Source organism: Siphateles boraxobius, unplaced genomic scaffold (genome assembly GCF_051911475.1).
Source record: "Siphateles boraxobius isolate OS27281-9 unplaced genomic scaffold, OSU_SipBor_1 24, whole genome shotgun sequence".
NCBI lineage: Eukaryota > Metazoa > Chordata > Actinopteri > Cypriniformes > Leuciscidae > Siphateles > Siphateles boraxobius.
Genome location: NW_027508855.1, coordinates 11,700,038 through 11,716,869, shown reverse-complemented (window position 1 = coordinate 11,716,869; position 16,832 = coordinate 11,700,038). Strand labels below are relative to the sequence as shown.

The window sequence follows — 16,832 nt, the reverse complement described above, 5'->3', positions numbered from 1 at the left end:
TGTCAATTGCTGCAGTCTATTTAAAAACAATTAATTTGATAGGTTTGAATGAATAATTCAATGACTCACTCATAAACACTTCACTTGTTTCTTTAATGGATGAATCAATGTTTTTGCCCCCATTTTTCATGAGCTGAACTCAAAGATCTAAGACTTCTTCTATGTACACAAAAGGCCTATTTCTCTCAAATATTGTTCACAAATCTGTCTAAATCTGTGTTTGTGGAACACTTCTCCTTTGCTGAGATAATCCATCCACCTCACAGGTGTGGAATATCAAGATTGTGATTAGACAGCATGATTATTGCACAAGTGTTCCTTAGGCTGGCCACAATAAAACTGATGCTTCACTTAATAGAAACCAATGGCATTGATTCAATGCGTGACTCGCGGATTTTTTTCCCCACGGCTTCCGTGTAACCACACCAGCCCAGGACCTCCAGCATCTCCACCTCCAAAATCGTCTGAGACCAGCCGCCTGGACAGCTGCTGCAACAATCGGTTTGCATAACCAAAGAATTTCTGCACAAACTCGACCTGGGTCTCGACCTAACTGCAGTTCGTCGTCGTTACCGACTTGAGTTGGCAAATGCTCACATTCGATGGCGTCTGGCACTTTGGAGAGGTGTTTTCTTGACGGATTAATCCCGGTTTTCACTGTGAAGGGCAGATGGCAGACAGCGTGTATGGCGTTGTGTGGGTGAGCGGTTTGCTGGGTGGGATTATGGTATGGGCAGGTGTATGTTATGGACATTTTTTTATGGCATTTTGAATGCACCATCACCTCATGTTGCAGCATGATAATTATCATCACGGCCCCATGTTGCAAGGATCTGTACACAATTCCTGGAAGCTGAAAACATCCCAGTTCTTGCATGGCCAGCATACTCACCGGACATGTCGCCCATTGAGCATGTTTGGGATGCTCTGGATCGGCGTATAACAGGTCCTGCCAATATCCAGTAACTTCGCACAGCCATTGAAGAGGAGTGGACCATCATTCCACAGGCCTCAATCAACAACCTGATCAACTCTATGCGAAGGAGATGTGTTGCACTGCGTGAGGCAAATGGTAGTCACACCAGATACTGACTGGATTTTGGACCCACCCAGAGGACCCCCCTCCTTTATAATTTTGTTCAGTGTATTTTTCCACTGTTTCATGAAGTGATCCTAGTGTTTCATTGTTGTTTTTCAACTTAAATTGATCTGAAAAGCCTAGGCTGCTAAAGGGCAGATTCCACTGTTTCAGTATTTTCAACCATCTGTCCTTTTTTTCATGTGCAAAAATGGTAGAAATGTTTACAAGTTTTTTAGTTTTGTTGCCAAGACGTTAAGGTATGTGTTTATGCAATAAAAAAGTGACAACTTGCCCCAGTCTCTCATATTTTGTTGCATGGCAAGTGTCTTTTCCCCAAAATATTTTTCTGTTGTAGAAAAAAAAATCAGATTTGTGAAAAAATAAACTTAAAATTATGAGAACTTTGTGAATACAATACTGAAAATGTAAGTCATTTATCTTCCCCTACACCATATAGCTCTCAAATGTCTTTCATTCTTGTGCTTATTCAAACCTGGTGCCTCAAAACACATCAAAAACATGTAACAACACAAGGGTAAGGGTAAATAATGACAAAATGTTCAAAGTCGTATGTCTTCGGTGACTCTCTGAAACACTTGGAGCAGGGGGGTTGATTTCTGCGAGTCAGTTTGTCCTAGAATGGGAAGTCAGGTCCTTTTCAAACTTCAGAAATTGATATGCGGCATTTACATAATATTTGCATAGGTATATAAGTCCTTGGTGTCCCCAATATGTCTGATATTATTATTAGTGGTCTAAACCTTCATCAAAATATTCTCTTTGGGAGAGTAACTAAAAACAAAGCCCTTCTTTGAGACAAGTCAAAAGATACACATATTCCCACAAATAGTGTCCTTAGAAAATGGAGCAGTTGAGCAGTAACGATAAAGCCAAAAAGACCTCAAACCCGGAGAGGTTCACCACACTGAATGGGCCAAAAAACGTATTTACTAGCTATAAATAAACATTGAATGTCAACTTCAGGACTCTTTTCTTCTCCGATACCCCTGCATCTCCACTACAATCTGTCATTGTTTCCCATAAACACCTTTAAGCGCTGTTCCATCTGTGTGAGCGTGTGTATTTGGTTACTTACACAGTTTGCTATCATATCATGTGAAGTCAATCTTTTGTAACATATCTGATTAGAAAATACTGAAATAACTGCACAGCACCAGCAGCTATGACAGTCCCCGTTTTCCATGGTGTCGGTTTGAGTACTGTTTGCACACACACACACACACACACACACACACACACACACACACACACACACACACACACACACACACACACACACACACACACGCTTTGTTCTAAGGTGTTTATAGTGAAAAAAAAACAGCATATTGTTGAATAATTCAGAAGAAAAGGCCTTTTAACATAACAGAAAGTTTCCATATGTCTGTCAGCATGCTGCATGTCAGATAACTCACAGTGTCTGCCAGCATTATGCTTGGAAGATAATACACATAAATATACAAGAAGTTAAGCAGCGCAAACTACTGCATGCTTAGACGTTTTACGGATTGTGGTGCAAAGTGCCCAACGGATACCCTGTCGTTTGTTAAAATTCTATTAGCCATCACATGCACATGTAGCCCTGATAATGCTTTAAAAAAGGTGTTTAATAGCTCCCGTTGGGAAGATGAGGGTTTGTGGGGGGAAGGTTAACCGCTTCCTCCCCACTCTCTCACATGGGCTCAGAGAAAGAGGAAGGTTAGGTCAAAGGCTATTACCAGAGCTGGAAAGAGCCCCTGGGAGGGTCTCGCAGGGTCCATTAGTTGTTAGTTACGGGTCCACTGGGTAGGAGACAGTAGTTTTATGGGAGCTTAGCCATATCCACTGTACATCCTAAGCTCAGAAAGAAGCTAGATCTATATAGTTTTAAAAGGGCGTTGCGGTGATTGATTAGCGGCTGGGATGTTTATGGGGGTTATAAGCAGTTTATGTCCACATTATATTGAAATTCTGATTATGCACTATAAGATCCTGCTCTTTTCTAACCATATCAATATCACCCATGTGAAAATAGAACAGTAACCATATAAAAGAGATGGGGCTAGTTTTTAAATGTTACAAATTAGAATTTTTCATTTTGCTGTTTAAATTTCCCTAAGAAAAGCATATCCACCTTATTTTTAATTTAAGAGAGGATACAGTTAACTTGAATATGCAAGGATTGCGGTGTCAGCCGCTTTCAAAAGGTGTACACAAAACAGTCTGTTATGCTGCTTGATGTTGCAAATTAGTACTTGTAATCATACTATTTTAATTTATTATTAAAATTTTTTAAGATTTTAAATTACTTTGTTATTCTTCTAGTTATTTAACTATAATATATTTACGGTACCTATATGTCTCACACATTCACAGGAACTAGCTTACGCTTGCAGTATAATAAGGTGGATAAATGTCTGTTTAATGACAGATTCTATTTTGACCATTTTTGTGACAAGTATTCAATGAACTGTATCATATAACCTTGGACAAAAATGGTGAAAATGCTCAATAGCTGTTTAATAGCCAAGACTTTGAGGTATGCGCCTTATACAAAAATTTAACAAATAAACTCACCCTAAGCAATATTCACTGGACTGAAAAGTGACAGGTAGCCCTGTTCTCCCTAATTACGCAATATGCTAAGCATCACTTTCTTACGAAAAGAATCTTTTGGACAAAACTCAACTGCAAAAAAAAAGCCTTAAACTTTAAAAATATAAAACGAATGAATACAGATGAATTCAGACTTCTTAACAATCTGGATGGTTTCAGTAATACAAATTAATAATCACTTCAGGATCCACAACATATTAAAAAGACTGTGTAATCGTAATGAAAGATTGAACATATCTAAGTAATGATTTCTGAAGATAAATAATTAAAAATGAACACACACACACACACACACACACACACACACACACACACACACACACACACACACACACACACACACACACACACACACACACACACACACACACACACACACACACACACACACACACACACACACACACACACACACACTGCAACTCTTTACCTCTCTCTTGACAAACATATTTAGTTTCTCTCTTGCTCAGCTGAACCTGAGAATAGGAGCGGTCTGATGCTCCTAACCTGATCAGAGTTTTACACGATTACGGGCTCGCTGTATATCTGCCCGCCAGTCACTGCAAAGTGAATGAGTTATTAAGCGGATTAGCACTGTACACCTCTCCGCACCGTGCTCTCTCTTACATAGAGGACAGCTGCAGTGTCTACACTAGCCGAGATACAGTAAAACCAGTTGATTTTCCACAATAAATGAACATGTTACAACAGAGAGTAAAACACACTGTGAAAGACGGAGAAAAAGGGGTGAGGATGTGAAAGATTGATTTATAATCCTCTTTGTTTTGTGTGTCTCGATGTGTCTGAGCATTTACACACACACACACACACGCGCACACACACGCACGCACGCACGCGCACACACACGCACGCACGCACGCGCACACACACACACACACACACACACACACACACACACACACACACACACACACACACACACACACACACACACACACACACACACACACACACACACACACACACACACACACACACACACATTCTCTCACCCCTTCCCCCATGCCTCTGTCTTTCTTGTTCTTTGTCAAATTCAATTACCGCAGACATTACTGAGGGAGTCTTCACAGGAACCAATTAAGGCCATGGCCTCGCTCTCACAGACGCTGGTTAAACAGTGGGATTTGAGCGCTAAAGCCTATGGGATCTCTTTAGCCGACTCCTTTATTTATTTGATCAGACATCATTACGAGAGCCCTTCAACCCACACAAACGCGGAACTGATTAACCACAGCCTGCGACGATAAAGATAAGATCGTATTCACACCTGAACCTGCAGGGTGGCAATGTGACATGGTGACATATTTTAGAAAAGACAACATTATCCTTTAGCTCAACCCTGAATGAATTAATTTATCACCATTGAAAGAGAATTTGGTGAACATATGTTTGCGAACATTATTCACTTTTCTTTGTTTATTTTTATATTGTACAAATAAAGCTGGAATATGCTAGCCTTTTGAACATTTCCCGTAGTTGAGTTTATCCTGACGGTGCACTTCTGTATCTCGTCCTCAGTTGCAACGCTGTCATGTTTCCTGTTTACACCTGTCACACATGTCACCCGGAGTTCAAGCACACATCTTTATGACACCCGCTAGTAGACAGGTACACCTGCCGCAATTTCCCCACCACATGTTTCTGTCATGAAGCAGATTCTCTTCCTATCCTGATGCTACCACCCCCCATCACAACACCGTCAGAAAATGAGCGTCCTGTAATTCCCTTAATAACACGCTCTGTTGTTCAACTTTGCATTGAAGCTCTGGAATGAGTTTTTCATTGTTACTGGGTATTGATTGTATTTAAACTACATATTGCTGCTTGTAAATGGAAATTGCCTCAGCGTCGGCGAAGGTTCAGTTATTAGCTCAGAGCTCAGGAGAGCATGACAACGCAGACTCTGATGCTACTTTCACACAACCCCCAAGGGTAAAATTGACTATCGGCCCCAAAAAGCAAGTGTTTTTTATATTTTACAAAAGAAACAGAGTACGAGTAATTTATAGTATGGTTCAAAAGTTTGGGGCAAGAATTATTATTATTATTTTTTTTTTTTTTTGGGGGGGGGGGGGGGCTCTTATGTACATTAAGGCTGCATTTATTTGATGTAACAGTAATATTGTGTAATATTATTACAATTTAAGACAACTGTTTTATATTGAAATATATTTTCAAATGTAATGCTGATTTGATGCACAAGAAACATTTATTATTATTATCAATGTTAACATTATAAACTTTTGACAAAGTTAATGCATCTTTGCGGAATAAAATACTAATTTCTTAATGACCCCAAAGCTTTGGATGGTAGTATACACATGCACACACGCACACCAACACACCTTTTGAAGGTACACTGTAATTTTTTTCTCTCAGAATTTACCAAACTGATAATCAATACATCATCAATCCTTCTTCCAAAACAGGTTTTTATCTAGCCCTGCTTCACAATGGTAAGCCTAATATGTGTAATATTTTAGACCTGACGGGAAGGTTTTTCACGGGAAATTGCGTACATACGGCACTTGTCTGAGCATGTCTCGTCATATCCGTAAATAGAGAAAAGTAACTCCGGCTACTTTGACACGTGGTGTGGGAGTGGCATAGGTTAGTTGACTGAACGAGCGAGAAAGGTGGACATGGAGCACAGTCTCAAATCTCAAACCACGAGGGAATTACCCGTTTTTTAAAACACAGAATAGAGGAGAGTCTGCTGACAAAAAGAGAATGCGACAGAGCTCTTAATAAAACTAGAATCAAGGTTGGCTTGGCTTTTCGGAGATGGAGAGAGGGACTGAGAGAGGCGGAGATGGCGTTATTATTACTCAACAGGTGAGTACGGTATTTGAACAGATAAATTGCCATATATACAGTAGCTAACTATCAGAGTTCATTGTAAAGCATTATCTATTCTGAAGCTACAGTAACGTCCCAATGTTCTTCTGCAAATTGCATGCTTCTTTTTTTAGCCGCTGGAGGGCCAAAAGCTACATAGTGTGTACCTTTAAATAAATGTACTTCAAAAAACTCAAAATCCCTTACATTACACACTAGACATTTAGCTATTTTTCAACAGAGAAACTTAAAAACATTTTAAATCTATAAAACACCTCCAGTTGGGACCAGATAAACCCAAAACCACAAGTCCAGTAAAATGACCAGTGTGCACTGTAAACATCTTCAGCAATAATTACTTGCTGAATTAAATAAGAATAATCAGACAGGTTGAATTGAATAAACAGACAGGTATGACGTGGCTGGCATGTTTATCTTTTAAGATATTTCTTCCTGTTACATCAGAATTTTTTCATCCTTATAGGTGTGGTATCTGCAACCTTTCATGTCTTCATTTGCATCGGCTCAGTCATTTCATGTGATGTGACACATCTCGCGTTTGTCTTCCAGACAGTTATTCAGTTCTGGAAATGTCTTTTTTGTGTATGTGTGCATTTCTGAGTGTGTAACTCAAACCCACTAAAAAAGAATAACTTTGCAGAGCGAAAAACGCCTTTCACAGGCACCCGCTGTTTTTCTTATCTATTCATCTCCTCTCTGCCACCACTCTGGGCTTCCCAGAGTCACCCAGGAGCCTGCCGCTTCTACTTTTTACAAGATGAAATCTGTCGACAACGCAAGGCCCCACCTGTCTAAACTTTTGATGGAGAGCGGGGGGCAGAGGATAAAGAAGGTAACACAAAATAAAGCAGGTGAGCTCTCACCTTGAGGACGTCCTCATCTGTGGAGATGCAGGTCAAGGGGTCATCCACCTCTCTCACCGTTCCGTCCTGTTCCACAGAAACAACCTTTACCGGCATGGCAACGCGCCGTCCAGTCAGAATTGCTGTGTTCAGGATCTCTGTGTCCTATATGAAAGAGATATTTGCCGTTTAATTTCTATGTAAATTTAAATTTAAATCCCCAATTTAAAATACATTTGAAACTTTCCAAAAACAATTTTTGGGAACTTTTCAGCCTTGTCCTTTTACTCTCCTAATAAAATGTTGGATGGAATACAGCTGAAATCCACCACAAACACAGATCAATTGATTTGAAAATAACAATCTGAAATAAATTTAGGTGCAGGGAAAGGCAAGTCTCTCTAATGTAAAGCTGATGCCTGCTGGCACTGTGATGTTTCATATCTCCCGATTGCTCGGCTTTGACAGAGATTAATTATCATATTCTCAATTATGCAATCATTTCATCACATTCAGAGAGGGTAAATGGGTCTTCATGTGGGTTTGGGTCTCCTTGAATTCATTTCCTCAAGTATTTACCGCATAAATATTTAGCATGAGAACACATTCCTCTCAGGAGAAAACACTCCTTTATTTGGAGAGAAAAGAAAGTGCGAGAGACAGAAAATGAGAGCGAGAGCTCGGAGGAGGCCTGGTCGTGGCCATAATTGACATTTTAACATTATGAAAAGGCTGGTAATTACGCCGAGAGGAGAGGTCAGTTATCGCAGTATCCATAGCGATAATGAGTCATTACAACGCCATCCAGAGAGAGAAGCTCAAAACCTCTACTAGACATACAGAGAGAGAGAGAGAGAGAGAGAGAGAGAGAGAGAGAGAGAGAGAGAGAGAGAGAGAGAGAGAGAGAGAGAGAGAGAGAGAGAGAGAGAGAGAGAGAGAGGACAGGAGAGATTGGAAATAAAAATAAGAGCAACCCTAAGTAAATTTTGCTTAATTATTATTTTTTTGCTACATAATAACACACAGTTTGAAGGTTTTATAAGGACTATAAAGAATAGTTGTTGGTATGGTTGATAGTTCTGTTGTGGTTCTGTTTAATTTTAACATATGCTATTTTGTTAAATTACGGTGTTTAACCCAAAATAGCATGTTTTGTGTTTCTCATTTACAGTGCTAAACAAATGTGCAATATAGAAGACCAAATTTACTAGCTCTGCAAGTATCGAGGTGAATGCCCTTAAAAAACACCTTTCTTATATTGAATCTAGTCTCTTTGCCACTTTTGCATCATATTATACAATGTATTAAACATGAAACACAAATTGAATAGTAAAATAAATATACACTATTCAAAAGTTTGAGGTCAGTACTATTTTTTTTAAAATAAATTAATATTTTCATTCAGTAATGATGCATTAAATTGATCACAAGTGACAGTAAAACTTTTAGACTCTAACAAAAAATATATTTAAAAGAAAATGCTGTTCTTTTGAAATATCTATTCATCAAAAAATCCTGAAAAAAATCATCACAGTTTCCACAAAAAAATTAAGCAGCACAGCCATTTTCAACATTGATAATAATGAGAAATGTTACATATCAGACTGATTTCTGAAGGACATTTCTGATGTGACACTGAAGATTGGAGTGATGATGCTGAAAATTCAGCTTTGCCATCACAGGAATAAATACCTTTTGAAATGTATTAAAATAGAAAACAGCTATTTAAAATTGTAATTGTCAAATAAATGTAGCCTTGATGAGCGCAAGAGACTTCTTTCAAAAACATTTTAAAAATCCCAAAACTTTTGAACAGTGTATATATAAAGATGCAAACTCTTAAATATCCAATTAGATTTTTCATGTGTAATATACTGTATACAATATATTGCATAAGAAAAATCTGTTGGAGATTTCAGAGTTTTAAATGTGAGGTACACAAACATCTCTTTAAAACAATTTAGTTAACTGGCTACTTTCAGTGAAAGGTGATAGTGCAATGTTAATTGCGACAAGTAAACAGTTCACTGCAAATCTACAAGCCTAATTTAAATTTAAAAAATGGGCATGTTTACGCTGAAAATAACTGGTTTAACTGAAAGTCCAATGCTGCTATCTTAATACCTGGTTAAACTGGACTAAAAGGTGGTTAGTGAAGAAATAGATTTTTTTTGCACTGAAATACCACAAGTGTCTAGTGCATTCACCCCAATGACTCATAAATAAATACAGAAAACTACTTGTAATTTTACGAAACTCCGTCAGATGTTTAGCCTTATATGGCTTACGCATTAAATGCGCATTAAAATCAGGCAGGCAGAAACCTCACTGATCTTCTACTCACACATGTGAGGCCAGGAGTATATCACAACAACAGCCAGGGCTGGACTGGTAATCTGGCATACCGGGCAAATGCCCGGTGGGCCGACGTGCTTTTTGGGCCGATACATCTCTTTTTTTTTTTTTTTTTTTTTTTTTACGGCCCATAAAACTCGTACATTGGCAGCCCATTCGTTTTGTTTTGTTTAATTGACGGCGCTGGGTTAGTGCCGATGTAATGCATTGGTCAAAAAAAAAAATCATATTTTTTTCCAATGACAGACCGGCCCATGAAACACGTAGACCAGCGGCCTATTGGTTGTTTTCTTGATTGACACTGGGCTGGCCCAATCACATCTTTAAACACCTCCCCCTTTGTGCTTTGATTGAGCGAGCAGTGTCAAGTGTGTATCTGTCTATAGTCTGAGAGATGGAGAAGAAACGCAAGGAATGTGCAAAGAAATAGCGTGAAAAATAGATATAGGCCCTTCAAGCAGACGCTGTAAAATGTGTCAAAATATATGTGTTTTCTGCAGCAGCAGGACCTTCATCAGCTCCAGTGGCCGATGAGGAGGATAGTGAGGAGGATCAGGAGAGAGATGAGAAAGTGTAGAGCCTGTGGTAAGCAGAACTTCTTTTTAAAACACTTTGGCTATGAGTGTAGGAACCCATTACCTAGTTACGCATTATTTCTACATCTGCATTGTTGACGATTACAGCAATTTACTAGAAGTTTAATGAGACGCGTTTGTATCCATGTTTTCCGCCAAAATAAAAGCTTGATGCATTTTCCGTCAAAATAAAAGATCATGTGCTTATCTCTTTCAAGTTTATAAATTAGTACAAAACTAATTATGAAAGTTTTCTTTATTTTTCAGTGCATTTGTTTTACAATATATGGCTATTAGGCTACTGTCTTGAGATTAATTATAACTATTATTATGTAGTAGTGTAATATAGTAAATATAGTTTTCTACTAAAAGAGGTTTTTTTTTTCTGTGTTTAATTTGCACACTAAAAATGGGTTGGACCTTTTAATTTTTAACTCTCAAAGTGCACCAGATTGATGAATTTAACATTAAAATGCACACAATTTTCTTAGGGGGGGGCAAAACCCCCCTAGAGGGACAGAGGTCCACCCACCACAGATTTACCAAAGATCCTGTGGGAAACACTGGTATTGCTATGCCAATGCAGCTTATAGCTTGTTTTTTGATGCATCACTGTGGAGTATAGTTCAATTGTATAAATAAATTACAATTTTTTACTTATTTCATCTGTTAACTCTCACTCGTTCCTACTCACTCATTACATGCCATGCCATTAGATGTTTCAATGAATAGGAGTTGAATATATTCAAGGGTGTGCAAAGATGGGTGGTGTTTATGATCATATGTAGTGGGCCAGTCTGGGCCAAAATGCCAGGGCCGATTTTCTGTCCCAGTCCAGCCCTGACAACAGCTACCGACAGAATGAGAGAATTAAAAAACATCAGTTTGTGTGTGTGTGTGTGTGTGTGTGTGTGTGTGTGTGCGTGCGCGTGCGTGCGTGCGTGCGTGCGTGCGTGTGTGCGTGCTTGCGTGCGTGCGTGTGTGTGTGTGTTTAGAAGAGGAATGGGAATGAGAGAAAAACAAAGGATGAGACAATACAATAGAGGAGGAAAAATCTACCTGTCTGCAACATGAGCAGTTTTTCATCTGGCATCCTGACAGATAAACATGATGAATGAATGAAGGCTATAGGTTCATATCTACTCTTTGCACTTATAAAGCTAAAAAATACAACTAAAAATATGTGATATGACACACCAGTAAAAATAAAAGCAATGCAGACCAACCTACTAGCCAAACAACCACACAGCTCAACGAAAAAAAAAAAAAAATTGTATGATGACATCAATAATAAGCCACACACACACACAAAAAAACTGGAAGTAGCGCTACTCTCTGAGTCTCTTGGCATGAATGAGCCGCTTCCACATAAAAAGACACACAAACACAAACACTGCATACAAACACACACTCTTGCACGCCTCTTCATATTCAAGAGATCCAGCTGCAGCTCTCTCATGCAACCAGACTGAATAAATCATAATTGAGATCCATTACGTCACATTCCTAATCTCTTTATAACCATTCAACTAATGAATTTCACACTCCTCAAGTGGAGGAGAAGAGAATGAGGTAGCTTGTACTTTACGGGTGTCGGCATGACATTATAAATCGTCTCTGTCAGATGGGAAGCGCGGTAGCGGAATGCGAGCTCGGTCAGACAAAGGGATGGATAACGCTCTATGACTGGTCACCTGTCTGGGTCGAATGCATTTTATAAGTGCTTGGGACAGAGATGACTGATTGAATATGCGTAGCACAAGAATACCTCTCAAAAAGGAATGACAAAGATTAGTGCATAAACAACATGTCACAAAAAGATATCCAACTGGGAAGAACGAAGACTTCCCAAACAAATCAACTGAATCAACTTTGATACAATGCATTGTTGTGTTTTTATGGGGGTGGGTGTCACTTTACTTTATTGTTCAGGCTGAGTATAGGTGATGGCATGATACACATTGTGATACAATTGATTCCCTAGTTGTTCACGCAAGAGTGAAACTAATACAGACTAGCATATGTGATAACGGGATAAGAAAGCAATGGCAATTTATCAATATATTATTGTATAAGCAGTATATATACTGTTCCTGCACCAGGATTGTTTGTTTCCTCACAGCCTTCCAAACCTCTTACTCCCTTGCACCTTCCCCTCTTCTATAAAGCACAACAGTCGGGTTCCAAAATGAATAATCGTAGACCTACTGTGAGCTACGAGGTTGTTAATCAATACGCTTTTGTTGAAGCCATCAGTTCATATTATTCCAACTTATAACTGTTCAACAGTGGAATTCTATGTGAAAAACTACATTAACCATGATTCTGCAGAGAAACGTCCACCAATCAGAGAATTGCAGCAAATTGTGCCAAAAGAACACTTTAGCGCCCACCCACTCCCATGAAAAACTGCAAATGAGTTCGTTTCCCTAAGCTCTCAAACTACTTAAATATTTGTGTGCATATAATACAATAAACATAAAAACGTGTTATATAATAAACATCTTTAAATCAATAGTTTTATATTTCACCATTGTTTTTAACTTTGCAATGCTCCATGGGATTGAAGTTATTTCCCTTATCAAAGCCATTAAGTACACATTTTTGCACCTTTGTCTTTTTATTTAATATAAAAAAAAAAACTTTTGGTTCAAATCAATGTTTGTAATGTTGTGATTCACCTCGTAGCTGGTTGGTTTGGTTCATGGCTTACAACTCTTGAACAAAGACTTTAAAAATATATATACTGTATAGTTCCTGAACCAAAGCTGCTGAGAAAGGGCACTGTTGCACTCTATTGATCAGACAAAAAAGTGGTCCCGCCTCTGCACTCACACCATTGGTTGAGCCAGATGTTGACAAATGGTGCAGCCCAACAAACAGCAATGCTTTGAATTTGCCACAGAGTCACTGTATTTATAGACTCTGGGAAATCAGTCAACAAAGTACTTACTTATAGTTTACTCTGCACAATAAACTGGGATCGAAGAAATTATACATTCAAATTTAGACATAAAAAATATATATACAAATCAGGATTAAGCATTAGTATACAGCTGTGTTTTGCATGGTCTGATAAAATTTTAAAGGGTTAGTTCACCCAAAAATGAAAATTAAGTCATTAATTACTCACCCCCATGCTGTACCAACCCCGTAAGACCTTCGTTCATCTTCGGAACACAAATGAAGATATTCTTGATTAAATCTGAGAGGTGGATCACTGCTACATAGGCTGCCTAAGGGAATGAAACTTGACGGCCCAGAAAGTCATTAAAGAACATGTTTAAATATTCCATGTGCCCACAGTGGCTCAACTATAAGTTTATCAAGCGACGAGACTACTTTTTTTCCGAAAAAAAACAAACATAAATAACGACTTTATTCGACTATTCCTTTTCTTCCTTGTGGGCCTGAGACGAGAGTTCAAGAGATTTCCACGACGCATGCACGAGAACTGAACAAGAAGTATTAGAAGAAGAACGTCCTCTTCTCAGTTCTCGCGCATGCGTCGTGGAAATCTCTTGAACTCTCGTCTCAGGCCCACAAGGAAGAAAAGGAATAGTCGAATAAAGTCGTTATTTATGTTTTTTTTTTTTTCGGAAAAAAAGTATTCTCGTCGCTTGATAAACTTATAGTTGAGCCACTGTAGGCACATGGAATATTTAAACATGTTCTTTAATGACTTTCTGGGCCGTCAAGTTTCATTCCCTTAGGCAGCCTATGTAGCAGTGATCCACCTCTCAGATTTAATCAAGAATATCTTCATTTGTGTTCCGAAGATGAACGAAGGTCTTACGGGGTTGGTACAGCATGGGGGTGAGTAATTAATGACTTAATTTTCATTTTTGGGTGAACTAACCCTTTAATGCAATAAAAACAAAGATGGATTAAAAAATACAAGTCGTATTGTGTACAGTCACTTCAGTTTAAGTACTGTGAATGAGTAATGGTGATTTCTTGCTATCGACTCAACCAGTAGGGAAAAAATCCAGCCATTTAGCTCCATTCACCACTGACTGGGTTATTAGATCTAATAAAATATTACAGATTCTTTTCCCCACAATCAATACACAAATGTTCTTTTCTTATATACCCCAAACATTGAAAGAGAGTCCATTTCAAAGTTCATCAGATTGCATTCACACACATGGAGAAACACAAAAAGCAGCATTACAAATCCTCAGATATCAATACATCTGAAAACTGTCTCTTTGTAGAATGAAAAATACATTTGAATAAATGCAAGCCAGCAGTAATGCAGGATGTGTAAATGTGCAGACATCTGTGAGAACATGTATTTTTCTCTCTCTATTGCATAACCTGGCATATGCGATGATACTTTTTTTGTCAGTTTGGCTTGGTGTGTGTGGGTTGTAACGGAGGACTAGCAACTGAAACTGGGGGATTTTATTTCCAAATTTGCCAAACCCTGTAGGCTTGGCAAATCTGGCTTGTTTTTTGTTTTTCTGTGTGTGTGGGGGGGGTGGTCTGGTGAGATTTAAGTGAAATAACTGCGTTATATTCAGTTTATTTTACTGTGCTGACAAGTTACCAACAATTTACCCATTTTCTAACTCCATACAAACTTGCTGTAAGCAAGCAGTCATTACTGGCTGTAGCATACTTTATAACAAGATACACCAAACCCGGCCAAGGAGATAACATCTAATTAATCTAAACTCAATTTGCAGATTTCTCTAGAAATTTGGCAGACTGTTCCAAAAACACAGACATCAAAAAAGAACTGGAAACTGAAACAATATTTACTATTCCTTATACATTAATGAAAATCTCCATCAAAACAAACAGTAAGCTAATTAGGTTAGTAATTTCTTGGCACTTTTCAGGCCAAGATAAGAATGTAAATGCAAATCATAATGCTACATTTATGCATCTGTCAGATGCATATATCCAATGCTAAAAAAATTACTATAGAATAACAATAGATTTAAATAAATAACCACATTGCTGTCACGGGTGGTTGCAGGAAGGCAGATGGAGGCAAGGATATAATTCCAAAACGAGGGATTTAATGATAAGATAACACAGGACAGCAGAACAGGCAGCAACAGACACTAAATACAAGAGAGATCAGAACAAGCCTGATTGAACAGACGGAACTTAAATACAAACACAGATGACACTGATTAACAGAACACAGGTGATACAGATGATGATGATAATGATGATGATGATTAACTAAACACAGGTGATACAGCTGAACTTATAATGACAGTGAAGATGACATGTGAAATGTGATGACAGGCAGATAAGTCCAAATGAAAACAAACTAGACCAAATACCACTGTGACAATAACCATACAATGCACATTAATTCAGTTCAGGAAAACATTGAAACTGTTATTTTATTATGCTCTGAGGTAAGGCTGGGTTATAAACTATATAATTGGAGATCAAGATAAAATTTACGTTAAAGGTGCATTGCGCAACAATTCATGTTAAAAATACACGTTTTCTAACCCATACATGCATAAACAATTGCCTGATGGACTGAATGAGCCCTTCTCTGATCACTGCAATTGCCTCTATAATCCTGTACAGTAAAATAAATAAGAGGCATTCGGGTTCGAATTTGAGACTGGGCGTGACGTCATGCGCGTTCACGCTCACCAGGCTATGTCTCGCAGGTTTGTGTTTTCGCCGGCGCCGCCATTCTCCGCATCAGCAAAGACAACTCGTGCGTCAAAGGTAGAAGATGGATTCAAAGAGACCGGCTTGTAGTCCATTCCAAACCCCAACGCAAACTCCACGTAAAGTAAAGAAAAGAAAATTGTCGTCTAGTGCCACCAAAAGGTCCAAATTGGAGTCAGACAGGCGTCGGAGTAAGACGAGAGTCTACCTCGGGAAGGCATTCAACAAATGGAGAGATCTCCGGTCTGCTCTTGGTCTCAAACGGGATCCTCAGTTGGCTTTTTTCTTGATAAAACGGTAAGATATAGCCCAGTCTCTAATGTTTGATACAGCCTTGTGTCCATTGCTAACATGCTAAGGTGTTCATGTCATTGACCAACAAGGAAGAACGCCGTTGCATTGGCTATATTGTATTTTTCGGTAAAAATAGTAAATTGTTCCCGTGAATGTGGTACATTTTGTATGTAGTATATATGAGGTATGTGGGAGCTCGTATTCTATCAAAACGAGGAAAACGTACAATATTTTGGTATTGTGTTAAAATACATGTTTTATTCTGAACATTGCAGGAAGGGAAATACAATGGTAAAGGGGTAAATATTTTTACTTTACTCATACTGTTTAGCAGACTAACTATTTACTAAATAAAGTATTGACACATTTCACATTAATGTTTGTCAGTGTGTATTGTCCCTGTCAAAATATCTACTAAATAAATCAGCGCTACATGTAGTTTAGTGATTAGCAAAACAGTTCAAGATTCTTGAGTGTGATATAACATGCTGATAAAATGACCGATAATTAGACAGAAATTTTGAGTAAATTATAACA

At 38.4% G+C, this 16,832-nt stretch overlaps 1 protein-coding gene across 1 annotated transcript in view; it reads right to left on the bottom strand.

Moving 5' to 3' along the window:
* The window catches only part of LOC143749079 (transmembrane protein 132C), a 381,695-nt gene that overhangs the window by 36,036 nt on the left and 328,827 nt on the right, over positions 1-16,832 (bottom strand). The window contains exon 5 of the mRNA XM_077241521.1: positions 7,441-7,584. Within this exon, the coding sequence (XP_077097636.1) occupies positions 7,441-7,584 (144 nt within the window). The remainder of the gene's footprint in view (positions 1-7,440; positions 7,585-16,832) is intronic.